At 52.0% G+C, this 19,902-nt stretch overlaps 1 protein-coding gene across 3 annotated transcripts in view; it reads right to left on the reverse strand.

Annotated features, from left to right (window-relative positions):
- Positions 1-19,902, reverse strand: part of PDE9A (phosphodiesterase 9A) — a 107,452-nt gene that overhangs the window by 68,703 nt on the left and 18,847 nt on the right. For all 3 annotated transcript variants that reach the window (XR_005719430.1, XM_040231763.1, XM_040231755.1), the window contains exons 2-3: positions 6,373-6,443; positions 5,004-5,081 (exon numbers count right to left, since the gene is read on the reverse strand). Coding sequence is in view for 2 of the 3 variants with exons in the window: in XM_040231763.1 (XP_040087697.1) it covers positions 5,004-5,081; positions 6,373-6,443 (149 nt within the window). In the remaining variant the exon portion in view is untranslated. The remainder of the gene's footprint in view (positions 1-5,003; positions 5,082-6,372; positions 6,444-19,902) is intronic.

A 19,902-nucleotide genomic window follows, 5' to 3' on the forward strand; every position in this document is an offset into this window, starting at 1 on the left:
TGCACTGGCAGGTGGGTCCTTTGCCACCAGCGTTAACTGGGGTCACACCTGTGGTTTAATGGTTTCCAGGCCACAGAAAAAAAATTGTCTGCAGTGTAAAATGCCAATAAAGTATAAAAATAACAGTTGCGTGGCACTATGGCTGATGGACAGACAACTCCACGAGGGTCTCAAATCTTGGCCTCCCAATGAGGGATTCCTCCTGGAAAAGCGTATGGAGGGGCAAGGCCCCCAGACCTCCTCATGGAAGCACCTTGCCTAGAGAAAGGGCCTCTTCCAAAGACCCCTGGAAGCTGGTTATTTGGGATGTGGATACCTTCACTACAGAGGCTTCACAGTAATGGTATCTGGGTCCTGGCAGATCACAGAGCACCCTCCTCAGAACCCGTGCAGTGTGAAATGTGGTCCCACCTGCTGAGCTCGTGGCGGGGAGGGACCGGCCAAGGTAGTACCAGCAGTCTTGGTCCTCACACCAACAGGCTGAGCAGGGTGACTCCATCTTCCCTGGTTCCCCCCACCCTAGCAGGCATCAGCCTCGTCAGCTTGCAGACTCTGGGAGACAGAGCTCCAGGAGGGGAGCTCGCTGAAACCCCACGAATGTGCATGGAGCTGACTGTGAACCAGTTGTGGCGTGCTCCGGGCCATGTGTTGGCCCCACCCAGGAGAGGAGTGAGGGGCTGGGGTCTGGGTAACCAAGTGAGAGGCTGGAGAGCCACGGTGAGGTGACCGTCACCACCCCTCCCCCATAAGCAGCACTGACGCTGGGGCCGTGGGGACAGAGGGAGCCTGGCGCTTTCCCTCCCTCCCCCTCATCCCGGTTTCTCTTTTCTCCCCCTCCTCTGTGGCCACAAGACTGTCTCTCCTCCCTTCCTCCCCACAGGCCTGATGCAGGTACAGGAAGTGGTGGTGAACCAGCAGAGCAGGTGAGGGAGGGGGGTGAAGGGGAGAGGCAGAGCCGTGCATCCCAGCACACGCTGACCACAGCTGGGCCCTGCAAAATGACACTTGGCTCCTCCATCCTTAATCCTCTTGATTCTTAACGGCAGGAATGTTCTCAGAACCAGTCACGGCGCTTCCACAATTGAATAAACTCCTGCCTCGGCCCCAAAATGAGCTACAGCTTCATTATTGCTCCCTCAACATAAACCACTTTCCACTTGCCTTGAACCTGTATTTGTCTTTTTCTGAAATGTAACTGTGTCTTTTCAAACACGTTTAGTGGGAGCCAGGACGGAATCCAGGAGGCGTTTTCCCAGCTGGCGTAGGTGGTCACATACGCCACCCATGCAAGTGCTCAGCCATTCCATGCAGTGGACACCTCGCGCATCACAGCTTGGCTAAAACTGGACCTACAGGAGCGATTGTGTCACACCCGTGCTGTGCCCTCCTGGCTCTTCCCTCTCTCCACATGCCCTGCCCTGCACCCCATCTTTCCCTGAACTATTTAAGCTCCTGTTTCTCTCTTTTGATGAGGGTCTTGAAGCATTAGTGGCAGAAACAGAAGGTTTTCTCAGGAGGCAACATGCCTGTCAGTGGGACATCATGGGACCCAGAATGTCCCCAGTCCAGCAAGGACCCGATGCTCGGTCCCTCTCAGCAGGATCTGAGCAAAGTTGGGACGTGTCTACTTGCGTTTGCTGGCTTTCAGGAATCGGGTGGTTAGCAATCAGCTTTCTTACCATTTCTGAAAGAAAGAGGAAGCCACTCAGCCCACTATTTGATAAGAGCCCCTCAGACTTACCTGAATATATGCCAGGTTATTTAAATTGCTAGTCTAAAACATCTGCTGATCATTAAGGCAAGAAGTATTTTGAAGAGAGAGTCAGAAGGTCATGAAATTTGGATTGAAACGAGCTGAAAAGATTAGTATAAGAGACGGGGCAACTGGGACCCTGATTCCTGATTGGTATCCAGCTGATCACCGTCAAAAGTCCTTGGAATTTGGAGAAAAGGCTGTGAAAACGCCCCATGAGAGCATGAACTGGACAGAAGGCAGGTGAGGTGGATCATCTGGTGCCCCCAGGGAGCCCCCCTTGCAAGATGGTTCCTGAGTCTTGAGGCCGGTGGGGGTGGGGGAGGGGGGTGGACAGGCACTGACCAGGCTGGCAAGGCTGAGGGGCTGCAGGGTCTTCAGAGACGGGGGAAGCTGGAGGGACACAACCTGATGTGACTATCTTCTGGGAAGGAGCAAAATTCATCCAGCACTTTCCAAAAAGGGAAACCCTGTGTCTGGACATGACCTTCTGGTCACCGCTGGGCTAAGCCCCCGCCTGGGGTCAAGGGTAGTTCCTTAGGTTTCCCACACTTTACATCCGTGATTCTGGTGTTGCATGTTCGAATCACCTTTGTGGTTGTGGTTTAGTCCCTCAGTCCTGTCTGACTCTTTGCGACCCCAGGGACCGTACCCTGCCAGGCTCCTCTGTCCAGGGATTCTCCAAGCAAGAATACTGGAGTGGGTTGCCATTTCCTTCTCCAGAAGGTCTTCCCAACCCAGGGATCGAACCTGGGCCTCCTGCACTACAGGTGGATTCTTGACCACTGAGCCACTGGGGAAACCCTGGAATCACCAGGTGAGCTTTAAAAATAAATCCCTCACAAATATGAATTCACTAGGTCCTAGTGCGGGACTGGTCATCAGCACCTTTTTGAAGATCCCTGGTGGTTTAAGCCTTTAGGCAGGGCTGACGGTCACTGTTCTGTTGGGCTAGATCACACTACGCATATATAAAATGGGCAGGACAGCCCAGGGGCAGCTGGAACGGTGAGACTGGAGAGCAGGAGGCAAAGGAGCAGATGGGAGGCCTGGGTGGGGGCTCGGGTGTGAAACCTTGGGAATACTGCCTCTTCAGGGCTGAGAGCAAGAAACCAAGCACAGAAGACGGGGAAAAGCTGGAGGGGGAAGCTCCAAAAATGGAAAAGGTCCACAACCCCACATGCAGGGAGTGGGTGAAGGTGGTAGACAGAGATGCTCAGTGGTCAGAACGGTGATCAAGGGGGTCCCGGGCCAACATCACCACCACCTGGGAACCTGCGGAAATGCCACTTCTGGGGCCCCACCCCAGACCTAGGGAACCAGATGGAGGGGTTGGGGAGCAGGAGGGAAGGGGCTCTGCTTCAACCAGCTCCTGGGGATGCACATGAGGCTGGTGGCCTGGGGCAACGCATAGGTCTGCAAAGAGAAAGCTGTGGGGACCACTAATACCAGTTCCCAGCCTCTGCACCATTAACCTTCAGGCAGGTGAGTCTGGGGTGGGGGGTGGGCCTGGCCCTGGGCTCGGGGACATGGAGCAGCAGCCCTGGTCTCTGCCCTCTGGGTGCTAGACACCTGTCCCCACTGTGGCAGCCAAAACATTAGGACTTCCCCCAGCGTCTCCTGGGGAACAAAACTGCACCCCATTGACAAGGGCTGGCACAGAATAAAGTGCCAAACGAGATACGATGAAGTGACAAAACAGAATAGACAACCTACAAACTGCTTTAACTAACTCAGGAAGCACGCAGCTTCGCTCCATCAGAGACCAGATCGCACAGACAGGACAATTCCCCTCTGATGATATCATTTTATCTTGTGGACGTCAGGGGTGACAGATCACTCATGCCTTTCCTCATGAATACAGATCTGGGTCAGGCTGGAGCTGGTGCTGCAATTTACAACAATGTCCTTGGAGTCTTTGGGGATTCAATCAGCATTCTTCCTTCCGGGGAGCCCGCAGCCGATAATCAGAGCGTAATCAGCGCCAGAGCACGTGGGAGCAGAAACTCCTGATGATGCAATTAAAAATTCAGGAGACTGATGGACACAGCAGGAGGGGGAGGGGAGGCCTGGCAGAAGCACCCAGTGCTCAGGGTAGGACAGTACTGGCCGCCCACCACTGAGCTCAAAGGACAGTGGAGGTGGTTCGAACGTTCCAGGACTTCGTACTTCCCGGGGTTTGTTACTGCCTCGGCTTTCTGCACCAAAGCCTGGCAGTTCTCACTGGCAGTCCTTGCCGGCGACTGGGCGCCCTGCAATCAGGCCCGAATGATAACTGACGTTTGCTTAGCTCAGATGTGCACACACCTTGGGTCGGGGGAAACTTTAGGGCACTTACATCGGATGTCCCAGGGACTGCATCTCTGGAGCCTGAATATTTCCAGACTGCCATTAGGCAGCCAGGGGCCTTCCGGTGGCTGGGACGTGAGAGGGTCTGCCTGGGTACGCCCCCTTCTGCAGGCTGGAGCAGCTATATCAGTCCACCCGGATGGCTGGGTTGACCCGTGTCGCTCAGAGGGGGATGCAGTGAGCAGCAGGAGCAACAGGCAGGGGTCCCCAGGGGTACCCCATGCCCAATCTCACTCCCGCTCCCAGCCTCGCATGGAACGCAGTTTGGATTCTGCCTGGCCCCACTGAAAATATAAAGTGGGGACCGCCGGGGACTCCGGTTGCTGGGCAGAGGGCGGGGCGGGAGTGGGAGGCTCTGCTCAGTCGTCTTCCCTCTGGCCACAAGCGGCCAGGCTGTTCTACTGATGTTCACAGATGTGTTTACTGCCCGAGCCTCTACCTCTCCGGCGTCTCCTGGTTCCATTCCTCCAGCGCCCAGGCTTCCTCCGCTCACTGGGCAGAGCAGTCGGTGGGCAGCACTTGACAACTCCAGGACTTGCTCAAGGGGTCAATGCCCAATGTCACCAGGGGCTCTGGTCAGGGAATCTCCTGCTCTGGTGGGCAGGGGCTGGCTCTGCCGCCGTTACGTAGTTCTCGGCTTCCCCACGTGTAGCTACCCCCTCAGAGGGCGCCTGCGGACCCTCGGCAAGGTCCCTGGCCACGCTGAGCTGCCGCTTTCCTGGCAAGTGACAAGTTCTGCACAGTAACCAGAAGTCTCCTACCCAGACTCTCCCCTCTTTGGTTTAAATGCGGATTTCCCTGCATCCACACATTAAGAAAACAACCCTGGAGACCCCACCGTGCCTGCAGAGAGCTGTCAGTCATGGCGAGAAAGAGCTGATGAAGCCTGCCAGCCACTTACCGTTCTGAATTGGCGGGCATGGTGGGGTCAATGGAGACCATGGCATCATCCGTGGTCAGGAGGGAGATGGTGGTGTTCCTGGAAGACAGGAGAAGCCGTTGTCTTCACCCCGATGTTGTCTCCTGGGTGCACACTTGAATCTGGGCCTCCCTTGAGGTAGGAACCTGAGCACCAGGCGGTCCTGCCCAAGGCACTCTGAGTGCTCAGCCCCAAGACTCTGGCCCTCAGCTGGGTAACAGAATTAAGGTTTGCGCGTGCAGTTTTAAGTGCTCAGCAGATGTGTAAGTCATTTGAAATGGGAATTGGAGAGAGTCTAATTTGTTGAGTTAGGAGGCTCAATAAAACTGTGGTAAAGTAGAAATGAACATTTATATCAGCTGGTGATGAATTCAGGGTTTCCTTTTCCCTTTCATTTCCTGGGGGAGTCCATCTAAACAGGCAAAAAGCTCTCCTACTAAACAGTTTTAAGAGGATAAGTTGAATCTTTCTCTAACCTCCATCTCTGGGAAGCCTTTCACCCAAGGTGTTGGCTTAATCACATGACTTAACTCTGGTTTTCAGTTGTGTATTTTTAAAATTTGTGCCGTGGCAGTGACACCTGAATCCCAGGATTGTTCTAAAAAGAAATATATATTTATTTCTTAGCACACTGCTTATCAAAAGATGCCCCAATCTGTGGGCCATTTCTTGCTGCTTCAAGCTGCCACTTGCTGTAATTTCAGCCATGTAACCTATTGCATGACTCTCCTTTTCTCACCTGACTCTGAAAGGTCCTGACTGTCCTTCCTTCTCACCCTCCTTGACCTGAGTCGTAACTTTAAAGTTAACTGCAGGCCAAAGTTATTCCTGATTACTTTCTATAGTCACGAAGTTAGGACAGAAAATTCACTTGCTAGAACAAATTGCTGATTGTGGTTCTCAAGGGTAGGTTTCTGGTCTTTTCAACTTATTTCTGACATCAGCTTTTTTCTTAAACGTTGATCTGGATCCCTGGGTCATCTGGGGCTGGGGGACCACAGCCTAAACACTACCACTCTTCTTTATCCTTTCTCCCAAAACAAAGGAATAAATGAAAGAAAGGAAAAAAAGAAACTTTTAAAACAGCAGTTTCTGCCTAATCCTGCCCAATGGTTCACTCCGCTAACACAGCTATGGTTGTTGGTGGGCAGCCGGCAGCGGTGGCCGAAACCTCCAGGGGCTCATCCATTGATTTGAAAGGTCCCATGTGCAAGGTGCAAGGTGCAAGGTGAGTCCATCAACCCTTCCAGGCCTCCCATCCCCTATACTCGGCCACTCGGCCTCCCAGGTACCTGCCCCTCCAGGTGAATTTAAAGGCAACCCTCTGGTGGGGTGACTCTGAGTCACTCACCGAGGCAGGCCAGTAGCGATGCAGAACAGGTCCATAATATCACTGGAGTTGCAATACTTGCTAAAGACCACCTGCAAAAACAGAAGCACACGGCTGTGAGGGGTGGGCAGGAGTGGGCAGCTGGTTTCCACAGTGATGTCAGATTCCAGGGGGTCCTCTCTGCTCCCGACCTGCAGGTTAATCTTACAAAGAAAAACCAAAATCACCGTGGGCTCTGGAATGCTACACGCACATCTCGTTGAGTTGACTTATACAGGTTGAGAAAAACATGACTCTCTTGTTCGTTGCAGAGCTGTGAGAAACAATGCTGTCACCCAGGTAAACTCACTTGCAGGTGACATGCTGCCCTGCGCCCCACTGGTGACGTTTGAAGGACCACCACAACCTCAGCTTAATGATACCCCATCTTGCAGGGTGGGTGCGGGAAGCTCCAACGACCTCTGGGGCCATTATGTTAAAAAACAATTTTAAGGTCATTAGCTTAAAAATAAAAGATTGCCTTTTAGGATTTGGGGACTGGGGCTGCCGGACTAAATCAGACAGGGAATCACAATGAGAAAGGATGTGGTTGGAACCGTGGGTCCACACAGGGAACAAATTTCATGCAATGCAATTAAATCTGCACCCGGCCTGAGTGTCCAGTCCCCGCTGGACAGGAGAGAAACACGTTCACACCTGCACCTTTTGTCCGAGGGGTCTCGACTGTGAGTGTGGGCTCCAGAATCGCTCCCTGGGAGAGGGGGCTTCAAGTACAGCCTGAGGTTGTTCTCCAAGGCTGGATGGTGCACGGACAGTCCCCGCCAAGGCTCCTGTTTTCATCACAATAGCTGTTTTCCTTCAGTGTTCTCCCTGGGAAGGGCTGTAAGGCCCCTCTGCTCACCAGCAGGAGCGGGCAGAGCCGCTCCACTGAACGTGGGCAGAGCCACGCTGAACAGAGTGGGGATCTTTCAGTGCCCAGAGCACCGTTTTTTTTTTCAGCCAGATCAGTCTGCATCTTTTTTTAATTGGAAAGAGTGAAATAGAGCAAGCAGATATTTTCCCCACAAACGTGGCCGTTCTCTGACCACCACAGCTCCTGTGTGCCACTGGCCTGGCAACGCTGAGACACAGCCAGCACCGCCGTCCAGGCTGCCCACTCCACCCCCCACCCCAGGCGGTGTTTGCACTCCCCAGTGACGGGGCCACTGATGGGCACTGTCCACCCAGCGGTCACCGTCCTGGCTCAGTGCAGGTCCACCAGGACCCCCGCAGCACCCCTGCACTGGCCCTGCAGGCTCCCGCCCCAGCACCCTGCCTCAGTTTCTAGAACTCAGGCCTGGTGGTGCTGCCTTTCTGGGCAGAAGCCTTTGCTGCCCTGCACGTCCATGGTAGAAGGAAGGTCCACCTCCCCGCTGGGCTCCTGAGGTTCTGGAGTGGGTCCCTGGAGCCTGTGTCCTGGCCAAGCTCTCAGCCCCCCTTCACTCTAGTCCATGGGCACTGCCCCCCCGCCCTCTCTGGTTCCGGGGCCCTGCTTCCCAGCGGCTCTCCTCCCCTCTCTTCCTCCCAGCCATCAGGACTTGGCGCAGCTTCTCCACAGGGCCTCCCAGCTCCACTGCCAGCACGGTCTTGCCTCGTCCACCGTGTTCTCAGGACAGCACACCTCCAGGGCCCCAGCAGAGGCTTTCATTCACGCCTCAGCTTCTAGGGCTGCACCCGTGCGGGGTGAGGTATGGAGTCCGCCATCCCACCACTGACGAGGGGCCATTTCTGACTTCCCCGTTTGAACCTTTCTGAAGTTCACGTCTACCTGGTGCAGACTGACTTTGTGGGTTTTCTCCAGACCCCAGTAAAGGGCAGGGGTGGGCAGGGGTGGAGGGTAGGGCAGCTTTGTCTGTGAACATCCAATTTGCTCAAAGATTCCAGAAAGGGGCGAGGCAGCTTGCAGGTCATGACCAGCTGCTGGTCAGGAGTGTAGTGTGGCTCCAGGAAGTCATGGCTGAGCAGGCCCTCCCCAGGGAAGACAGACCCAGAGCCTGGAATATCCAGGGGACCTCAACAAGAAGTGAGTTTGCCCAACTTTATAAGCACGCTTGTTGAAATCTAGAGGCGAGAGTCTTTTGTGATGGTTTCCTACCCTCAGGATAGCAAATAATAGAAGCTGTAAAAGTTCCAATTATGAAGCCTTCCAGCAAAACAAGTCCAGGAGCGCCCACAGGGCACACTGCCTTTCTCGCTGCCCCTTTTGACCGATTCAGCTCAACCCAGGGAGGGAGCCAGCCTTCTCCTGTGTCCAGAACAGGCTTAGAGATTATTTTTAACACCAGGCTGGGGGGTGGGGGGCTGGAAGGAAATCAGGAATAAGGAAATCAGAATAATGTGTGTCTTCCATTGCAATGGAAAACCATGCTGTGTCCATTTGTAAATCCATTTCAGCATGCCTCTACTGTACAGAAATGCCCGGTTCTTTGATTTCTCTTTTGAACCAGTTGTGACATCTTACCAGTTTCCTCCTTCAGCTAAGACATTGTTAGGGTAAAATTCTTTGATGTGTGGCCACTTTACATGTGTGTTTGATCAGGCTTTCACCTTATTATTGAGAGTTGAGAAGCCTTTAGTGGGGACAACACCGGTGAGAAGCTAGGGGTGGGACATCACATGAACCCTGACATCAGCATCACGCGAATCTAATGTGGGACGCGCCCGGACAGCCCAACTCTTTGCCAGGTGCCAGGAGAAGCTTCTGGCCTAGACGGATTGTTCCTGGCGTGGGAAAGCAGCCCGTGCCCCACAAATGAGTGGCTGTCGTGGGAAGATCCCCCAGGCAGCCTGGTCAGGGGGGCACAAGGCTCTCTGTTCCCACGCTGAATCATTCTGCAAATCCTTTATCCTCGATCCAGAAATAAACAGCAGTTAAAAAAAAAAAAGTGTTGGTGAAATGAAACTTATAAGTGAGATGTGGAGACAGCAAGATTAACAGAGGAATAAAGATTTTATATTGCCATCCGACTAGAGGCAGAACCGGCTGCCGTTCATCAGTAAGCACGACGGATCACCCCAACCCTTCCATGGGGTTTGACTGGCAGCTCCGCAATATGAACACAAGACAAGAGAAACAAATGAGAACCCAGAGGCCTCTCGTCTGCAGAACGCTGATCGTTCTGTGTATTCAGCTGGGACCTGTGAAGGTCACAGGGAACTCTGGTGCTGGAACTTACTGGTTGCCTGCAGAGTCAGGAAACGGACACTCAGGGAGAGCCAACCACCTGCCAAGCCCCATTCCAAGGGATCCCCACGGGAAGCAACACACAGAGGTGGACAAGGGTCTCTTAGGCCCAGCCGGCAAGCGGTCAGGGAGCCAAGACCACAGCCCAGGCCTCCCTCTGGTCAGTGCACACATGTGACCCAAACACAGGCTCTTTGTGTGTGTGTGTGTGTGTGTGTATGTGTGTGTTTAGTTGTTCAGTCATATCCGACTCTTTGCGACCCCATAGACTGTAGCCTGCCAGGCTCCTCTGTCCATGGGATTCTCCAGGCAAGAATACTGGAGTGGGTTGCCATTGCCTCCTCCAGGGGATCTTTCCGACTTTACTAAGCAATTTGGAGCTGGTGGCAATTGGGGCGAGTCCCAGGGTAACGGGACCCAGGCCGACCACACCAGCCACCTGTGAGATCACTGCGGGAACGGCCCTGGAGAAGAGAGGGGAGGGAGGCCAGATCACAGGGGGTGGGGGGAGGGGCAGGAGAGCCCAGCGTCCTGAGTTGGCACCAGCACGGTTCTGTTTCTTGGTACCGACAGCACCTTCACCAGCACATACACACACACACACCTAGAAACCAGCACTGGCAACTGTGTGACAGATGGTCAGAGCGCTGCCAACCCATGTCCAGGTGGCCTCGGGGTTAGAGAGACAGGACGGCAGTTTCTAAAGGCTTGGGGGTGACTTCTTGTTCATTCTGAGTCTGGAGGTCTCCTCCAGGGACAGGATCCTATTGTGTTTTCCTCTCTGTCCCCTGGGAGACCCCCTTCAGAGGTTCATGGAGGGGAGGATGCAGAAAGCAGCCCCCGAGTTCCCGTGTTCCAGCCACAACTGCTGTCCATGTGTTGAAAAGCAGGTGGACAGATGGTGTCCAAGCCCCCAGGCAGCTTAGATAATCGAGTTTCTGGTTTCGAGGTTAGGAGGATGGAGATTTGATCATTGCCCAGCGGGGCTCCTGGCGGGCACTCTGTGGTCTTCTTGCAAACAAGCCAGAAAGGAGGGGTTTCACGTTCCTTGGGAGAGGTTCCAACCAGGACTTCTTGCCAGGAGACACCGCTACGTGTTTCAGCACTGGGACACTGTACGGGAGAGGGGACCCGCGTGAATACAAAGTGGCTGAGATGACCCGGAGTGGAAACTGATTCTGATGGGGTGGGCAGGAAGCAGGACACAGGTCACCCAGCAATGGAGAGGGGTGGGACTCTAGGCCTCAGAGGGATCTGCACAGGCCCTGAGGTTCACCCACAGACGGGGCAGCCCCACCCATGCGTGCTGGACCTGTTCCAACAGGGAGGGTCTTCCACCTCCTGAGAGGGCCCTGTGTCCACTTCCCCACCTTGGCTCATGGACCCTTCCAGGGCTCCCCTGAGTCTGCCTCTCCATTCAGGCTGTGATCTGGCTCACCTGCCGTGTTTGCCTGTGTGTGTGTGCGTGTGCGTGCATGTGTGTGAATCTGAAGGGTGCAGAATTAAGCCCAAAGTGTACTATTTTTGGGGCTTCCCTGGTGGCTCAGTGGTAAAGAATCTGCCTGTCAATGCAGGAGACACAGGAGACGTGGGTTCGACCCCTGGATCAGGAAGCTCTCCCAGAGAAGGGGATGGCAACCCACTCCAGTATTCTTGCCTGGGGAATCCCATGAACAAAAGAGCCTAGTGGACTACAGTCCATGGGGCCACAAAGAGTCAGACGTGACTGAGCGACTAAGCAGCTGCAGCAGCAGTCCTATCTTCCAGTTTGGAGTGGCTGGTGCAGTGACCAGGCCTTCAGTTCATCAATGGACTCTGCTGTGGGGAAGCCTCCTGGACTGTGACACACAGGGTTTTATGCAGCTCAGATGCTGTCCGCTGGGTCTCTGACTCCACTCCTTGCCCCTGTCTGTCAGTACATGGCCGGCCAGCCCCATGACAGTCTTGGCTGCTACGAAAAGATGCTGTGTTCCGTCTTGGCCAGCGTCAGCTCTGATTTTTGCAGTACGCACTTGAGGGTTATGGCTCCGACACACACAACCTGAAATCCACATGTGAAACTCACACAGGGGAACTTCTTAAAAGAAAGTTTCCCAAAATGCTGGTATTAATGTCCATTACCTGCTCTCCTCTGTCTTTTTGCTTCCCCCTCTTTAAGGGGGCGGATGGAGGAGTCCAGGGCTGGCTCCCCGCAGTCCAGGCACAGAACGAGCCTGGAGGCAGTGGCTGGGGCATTCAAACACAAGAAAGATCGGGTGTAGCATCCTTCCCTTTGGGCTCCACAGGTGAGAATGACTTGTCATGGTCCCTGCCCCATTTACTCTGGCCATTTCAGCATCTACTCAGCCCAAATGTGGCTGTCGAGGACACTATTTCCCTTCTGAGTAACTGGGAGCCCACTTGGGAGGGGCAGTGGTTAAGAGAGCAGAGCAACCTAGAAAGCTGAGAGAGAGCCAAGACAACCTCTGAGCACCCTCAGGGGCTGCAATGATCGCCCTTCCACATCTTGGTGCCCTGAGCTCGGTTTCCTAACTCTATCTGAGGCACTTCCTTGCAGCTGCTGAGAACATTTCTTGCTGGGTTTGTCAAACTCTAGTTTGGGTTGGCTTAAAGTCAGTGACCACTGGAAGCTGTGGGTTTCTCACTAGACATTTGTGGCTCCATGCTGTGAAATGCTCCCAGTCCTGGACAAATGAGATAACCAAGTGGCAATTTAGGTTTGGGCTGAGTTTTGCAGTCTGGGAAAGCCAAAACCCGCTGCGATCACTAAAGAGAAGTTCAGTGTGTGGATGTTGGGCAGGGACCAGGCACCAGGCAGGACGAGGGCTGGTCGGAGACCTCCCGAGAGAGTAACGTGTCCCTGGGAATTCTCTCTGCGAGGCCGGCTACAGTTTTTTTCTTGAGAGAGACATCTCACAGGGCTCAGAAACCAGGATGGCATTACTTCCCTTTCAAAGTCATTAAACATTATCTGTGTCAGGTAAGTTGTGCTTTGGGGGTTAGTTGTAAAACATGCAATTACGTTCATTGTCTTGCTGTGACGCTCACGCTGAATGTGAAATTTTTTATCGACTGCCTTAGCAACAAATTTCACAGAGCATCTTTGAACTTGGAGTAACGAATCTTGAGCAAAATCTTCCTAATTATAATTCTTGTGCAGTTTTTTTTTTTTTTTCCTGAAGTGATTAAAACGGCTACAGCTGAAGAAGAGAGTGGTTGGGGTGGGGAGTCTGCAGACACCAGGATGTGAGGTCCCGAAGGAGGGAGGGGAGAAAGGCAGGTTGTCCTTCCTGAGGGCACAGGGCGAGCTCTGCTGCTCCAGGTGGTTTCCAGCTCTGTTTCCTCCTCTGTTGATCGGACCTGGAGGCTCTGGTCCCCTCCTTGCTCCATCCACGTGGACTATGGATCTCAGCCCCCAGCATCTTAAATCTAACACTTCACCACAGCTGTATTTACTCTTGTATCTTGATGAAGATGAATTATGCATGTCCCATTGACATCAGAAATCTCCACCCAACCAAACGAGGGTACTGACTTCTAAAAATAGCCACACTGGCCTCCAAGAAATGGAAGGAAAATCATCACAGTGGCAAGAACGACAAAGGGACAGAGAGCTCAAATCTGGAAGCAACCCAGATGCCCTTCAACGGGTGAATGTTAAACAAACTCTGGTCCATCCACACTGTGGATGAATTATTGATGTAGACAGCTGAGATGGATCCCAAAGGATGTACGCTATGTGAATAAAAGTTAACCCCCAAAGCTTACATACTGGATGGCTCCACTCAAATGGCATTTCTGCTATGACAAAGTTAGAGAGAACAGACAGCGCTGGGGTGGGGTAGGGGGCGGGGTGGAGGGAGGAGGTGGGTGTGGTCATGAAAGGGCTGCACTGTCTTCTGCCGTGACTGTGGTGGAGGACACCGGACCCTACGCGTGTGATTAAATTGTACAACTCCACATACGCCCTCAAATGAGCACAAGGAAATGAGGAAGTCTGAATAAGGCGGGGGACTGTCCCACTGTAATATCCTGGCCATGACGCCAGACTGTAACTGTGCAGGACGTCACATTGGGGAGAAACTGGGGCGAAGGGCACACAAATCCCTTCGTGGTATCGCTTACGGCTATACGCTAATCTCCATGTTTCCCCAAGGGCTTATCCGAATAAAGTGAAGACACCAGCTCTGGCTGGGGCTGGAGAGAGGGACACCCTTTGAGGAACACGTGCCCAGGTGGCCCTGCTGGGAAGAACTGTGGCCACACGTGTGCCCTCTGACCCAGAATCCCGTTTCCAGAAACAGATTTTAATCTAAATTTTAATTTTAATCTAAAACTAAAACTAACAGCAAACTTTAATAAGAGCATTTATGGGGACATCTCTGGTGGTCTGGTAGTTAAGACTCCACACTTCCAATGCTGGGGCCATGGGTTCGATCCCTAATCAGGGAACTAAGATCCCACATGCTATGCTGTGTAACCAAAAAAAAAAAAAAAAAAAACAACAACAACAACCCAACACATTTATGAAGTGCTAGACAGTGTTCTAGTCACTTCCCAGGCTTGGGTCCAAACCACTGCCCTGCACGGGCCCTTCACAAGCAAAGAGCTAGTGGATGTGTTCCTTTCATGTTCATTACTGCTGAGAAATGGAATTAAGCTAAACGTCTCAAAACAACAAAACAATTGCATCTTAACTAAGTCTCCACGATGGAACATTATACAGACATTAAAATCATGATTTTGAACACTGCTGCTTCTGTCATGCTGAGTGACAATGATCAAAAGAAAAAATTATGTTAAAGAAGATGATCCTGTCCCTCTCCATCTTGCTGACAACACCAGCAGGAGAGGTCCTGAAATGTTCGCAGCAGTTTCTCCTCTCTGGTGAGCTAACGAGTTCTTCTCTTTTCTTTTTTATACTGCTCTGTATTTTTCAAATATTCTACAATGACTACGTGGGGCTTTTGTAACCAAAAGGGATTTAGATCTAGAAGCTGATGTTAATAATCAATAACAAAACTGGCTTATGAATAGTCCCTCCTAACAGCAGGCTGCGCTGCATTTACATAAGAATCTTGGGAGAGGGAAAAAAAGGTCTTTACCATTTTTATTTGGAAAGAATACTCTTTGGCTTTAAGCCAAGAGGATGAGAAAATTAAATGACAGTTAGCCAGGGGACAAAATTCAGAATTTAAATAGCATTTGGAGAGGAATGGGGGGAGCTGCTGAGTGAGCCGGAAGCACTGGAGAAAACCAGAAGGGAGGGAGAGGCAGGGATCCTGTGGGTGGGGGGACAGGGTGGGGAGGATGAAGCCGGGATGGACACAGGTCCCAAGGTTCTGTGGCAGCTGCAGGGAGTCAGGCTGAGACGGGGCTGGAGGGACTAGCCATGGCCCCTGGGGGACCCGAGGCCATGCAGAGGGGCTGCAGAGAAGGTGGTTCCCACCACCCTCACCACCACTCCCCACCAGTTCCAGTTAAGACTCGATGCCCACACAGCGGACTTCCTGGTGAAGAATCTCTACAGCGTCAGACCCTAACCTAATGCCCGTCACACCCATGCATCTTCCAGACCCCACCCAAGTGAGGTTTTCAGTGACCAGGTTGGGTGTAGGTAGAGTCCTCCTAGGGGGCTGCAGGGAGCCTGGGCGGGTCCCCCAGGGGTCCAGACCAGCAGGTGGGGCAAGACCATCTCCGCGGGAGCTATGCCCCAAATCTGGGAAGGGGGTCTGATTGAGCGGCACTGCTCTGGAGTGAGGGCAGGGGCCGTTGGTCTGCCAGTGCTGTGACAGGCTTCCTTTCTTTAAGTAGGTCTATGTAAACTCCTTTAGACACTAATTATAAAGCGACTGTGTGTGTGTGTGAACCGTGAACTTCCAGATGTTCAGGCTGGATTTAGAAAAGGCAGAGGAACCAGAGATCAAATTGCCAACATCCGCTGGATCATCGAAAAAGCAAGGGAGTTCCAGAAAAACATCTACTTTTGCTTTATTGACTACGCCAAAGCCTTCGACTGTGTGGATCACAACAAACTGTGTAAAATTCTTTAAGAGATGGGAATCCCAGACCACCTGACCTATCTGTATGCAGGTCAGGAAGCAACAGTTAGAACTGGACATGGAACAACAGACTGGTTCCAAATAGGGAAAGGAGTACGTCAAGGCTGTATAGTGTCACCCTGCTTATTTAACTTATATGCAGAGTGAGCGAAAGTGAAAGTCGTGCAGTCATGTCTGACTCTTTGCGACTCCATGGACTGCGTAGTCCATGAAATTCTCCAGGCCAGAATACTGGAGTGGGTAGCCTTTCCCTTCTCCAGGGAATCTTCCCAACCCAGGGATTGAACCCAGGTCTCCAGCATTGCAGGCAGATTCTTTACCAGCTGAGCCACAAGGGAAGCCCTATATGCAGAGTACATCAGGCAAAATGCCGGGGCTGGATGAAGCACAAGCCGGAATCAAGATTGCCGGGAGAAATGTCAATAACCTCAGATACGCAGATGATACCACCCTTATGGCAGAAAGTGAAGAGGAACTAAAAAGCCTCTTGAGGAAAGAGAAAGAGGAGAGTGAAAAAGTTGGCCTAAAGCTCAACATTCAGAAAAGTAAGATCATGGCATCTGGTCCCATCACTTCATGGGAAATAGATGGGGAAGCAATGGAAACAGTGACAGACTATTTTTTGGGGTTCCAAAATCACTGCAGATGGTGACTGCAGCCACAAAATTAAAAGGCGCTTGCTCCTTGGAAGAAAAGCTATGACCAACCTAGACAGCATATTAAAAAGCAGAGATATTACTTTAACAACAAAGGTCCATCTAGTCAAGGCTATGGTTTTTCCAGTAGTCACATATGGATGTGAGAGTTGGACCATAAAGAAAGCTGAGCACTGAAGAATTGATGCTTTTGAATTGTGGTTTTGGAGAAGACTCTTGAGAGTCCCTTGAACTGCAAGGAGATCCAACCAGTCAGTCCTAAAGGAAATCAGTCCTGAATACTCATAGGAAGGACTGATGCTGAAGCTGAAACTCCAATACTTTGGCCACCTGATGTGAAGAACTGACTCATTGGAAAAGACCCTGATGCTGGGATAGATTGAAGGTGGGAGGAGAAGGGGACGGGGACGACAGAGGATGAGATGGTTGGATGGCGTCACTGACGCTATGGACATGAGTTTGAGCAGGCTCCTGGAGTTGGTGATGGACAGAGAACCCTGGTGTGCTGCAGTCCATGGGGTTGCAAAGAGTCAGACACAACTGAGCGACTGAACTGAACTGAACTGTGTGTGTGTGTACGCACGCACGTGTGTGTGTGCGCGCGTGTGTATTAGTCAGCCGTGTTCAGCTCTTTGCAATCCCATGGATGTAGCCCACATCCTCCTCTGTCCACGGGATTTTGCAGGCAAGAATACTGGAATGGATAGCCATTCCCTTCTCCAGTGGATCTTCCTGCCCAGGGACCCTGGTCTCCTGCATTGTGATGGATTCTTTACCATTTGAGCCATTAGGGAAGCCCCTCTAAAGCAAGTTACTCAGCTGTAATAACTCAAATACCAACACATCTGGGGAGGGAGACGTCAGCCTGGGTGTCAGGCCCACACAGTCAGCACCCGTGAGGCTGCCCACGACTGCTGTCCTGAGACCCTAGTGGCTCGGAACTACATGCCTCCTGGCCAGAGAGTTGTAGGACCGCCTTGCTGGAGTTTTCAGGCCTGTCCATGGCTGCAGGATGGTCAGGCCAGGGCCCTCCTCATGCAGACTTCTGGGGGTCAGTGAAATGAGCTGAAGCTCACTGGTGCTGATGCCAATGTAAGCCTGCGACTGCCAGCCTAAACCCCAATTCCAAACTCAGTGCTCACACAAGGAACCTTTCTGTTTCCAGTAATTCTCCAGTGGGGGCTGTACATTTGAATTTACAGAATAAATGAGTACTAATACAGTTCCAGAAAAACATCTATTTCTGCTTTATTGACTATGCCAAAGCCTTTGACTGTGTGGATTACAATAAACTGTGGAAAATTCTGAAAGAGATGGGAATACCAGACCACCTGACCTGCCTTTTGAGAAATCTGTATGCAGGCCAGGAAGCATCAGTTAGAACTAGGCATGGACAACAGACTGGTTCAAAATAGGAAAAGGAGTACGTCAAGGCTGTATATTGTCACCCTGCTTATTTAACTTCTATGTAGAGTACATCATGAGAAATGCTGGACTGGAAGAAACACAAGCTAGAATCAAGATTGCCGGGAGAAATATCAATAACCTCAGATATGCAGATGACACCACCCTTATGGCAGAAAGTGAAGAGGAGCTAAAAAGCCTCTTGAGGAAAGAGAAAGAGGAGAGTGAAAAAGTTGGCTTAAAGCTCAACATTCAGAAAACGAAGATCATGGCATCTGGTCCCATCACTTCATGGGAAATAGATGGGGAAACAGTGGAAACAGTGTCAGACTTTATTTTTTTGGGCTCCAAAATCACTGCAGATGGTGACTGCAGCCATGAAATTAAAAGACGCTTACTCCTTGGAAGAAAAGTTATGACCAACCTAGATAGCATATTGAAAAACAGAGACATTACTTTGCCAACTAAGGTCCGTCTAGTCAAGGCTATGGTTTTTCCAGTAGTCATGTATGGATGTGAGAGTTGGACTGTGAAGAAGGCTGAGTGCCGAAGAATTGATGCTTTTGAACTGTGGTGTTGGAGAAGACTCTTGAGAGTCCCTTGGATTGCAAGGAGATCCAACCAGTCCATTCTGAAGGAGATCAACCCTGGGATTTCTTTGGAGGGAATGATGCTAAAACTTTGGCCACCTCATGCAAAGAGTTGACTCATTGGAAAAGACCCTGATGCTGGGAGGGATTGGGGGCAGGAGAAGAAGGGGACGACAGAGGATGGGATGGCTGGATGGCATCACTGACTCGATGGACGCGAGTCTGAGTGAACTCCAGGAGTTGGTGATGGACAGGGAGGCCTGGCGTGCTGCGATTCATGGGGTCGCAAAGAGTTGGACAAGACTGAGTGACTGAACTGAACTGAATACAGTCATTTAACTGTTTGTATAAGCTTTATATTATAGGACTGTATGTAAAATTTTTGAGAAAAAAAACAGTTCTGTTGCTAAAGTCATACAAATCAGTGCACTGACTGTTGGCCCTCAGGGTAGAGGGGGCACCTGAGAGCAAGGACAGTAAGTGAGCGACTGCCCTTAGCTGGCTCCCTCTGATGGAGTGGGCCCTGGATTGGCTGCAGCCCCTGAGGTTCCCAGAGTCTCACATCCCAGGATCACCCTGAGCTGGTGCCAGGGTCAAGTACTGCTCCAGACACATGCAGAGCAGAGGGGTAGATGGGGAGGAGTCAGAGGAGTGACTATAGGCCCAGCTTCTTTTCCAGCTTGGCCCAGGGCAGGATTCTTAACTTTGAGGCTCTGACTCTTCCCCTGCAGAGTGAGCATTGTCATACCAGGGTGAAGGCTTCATCGTGACATACAGAGGGCCCGGTACACAGTAAGTGCTCAGCTAAGTGGCAGCTGTGATTACAGGAGGGCCCATTGAAATTCACAGATATCTTCCCTGGAGATGGAGAGGCACCCCCTTGACCGTGCCAAGGCCACTTTCCCAAGCAAGAGGCGCTGAGGACACACAGCCTGGATGTCAACATGTCAGCATCTCTGGGTGGTTTCATATGTCGGGATATTGGTGCCCAAGCATCTGCGTATGTCAACATGCTGAGAATAAACTCTGCACCTGTTGGTTTTAGGTTAAACACCACCACTGCAATCACCTGAATCATCACCAACCCCCACCTCCACCGTGACCACCACCATCCCCACCGTGACCACCACCATCCCTTACTCCATCATCATCACCAACACTCCTCCTCTGCCTCCACTGTCACCAAGACCATCCCCACCGTGACCACCACCATCCCTTACTCCATCGTCATCACCACCACCTCCTCCTCTGCCTGTCACCAAGACCATCCCCACTGTCACCACCACCATCCCTTACTCCATCATCATTACCACCACCTCCTCCTCTGCCTCCACTGTCACCACCACCATCCCGTACTCCATCGTCACCACCACCACCACCACCATCTAACGTGGTTGAGTTCACGTTCTGGCCAAAACCTGAGCCAAGGTCTTACTCCCTGTGACCCTGGGTCCTTGGAGGGACCTCGTAAGCTTGGAGCATCATCATCCCCTCAGCTCTCACATGAGAGCTCTGATACAGAGAGAACCTGGCCTGGCCAGGTCTGTGTGGTCCTGGATATAAACGTGGCCACCTGGCTCCAAGCCCAGAGATGCACGCAGTGCTGAAATGAGACT

Source organism: Oryx dammah, unplaced genomic scaffold, assembly GCF_014754425.2.
Source record: "Oryx dammah isolate SB20612 unplaced genomic scaffold, SCBI_Odam_1.1 HiC_scaffold_2, whole genome shotgun sequence".
Lineage (NCBI taxonomy): Eukaryota > Metazoa > Chordata > Mammalia > Artiodactyla > Bovidae > Oryx > Oryx dammah.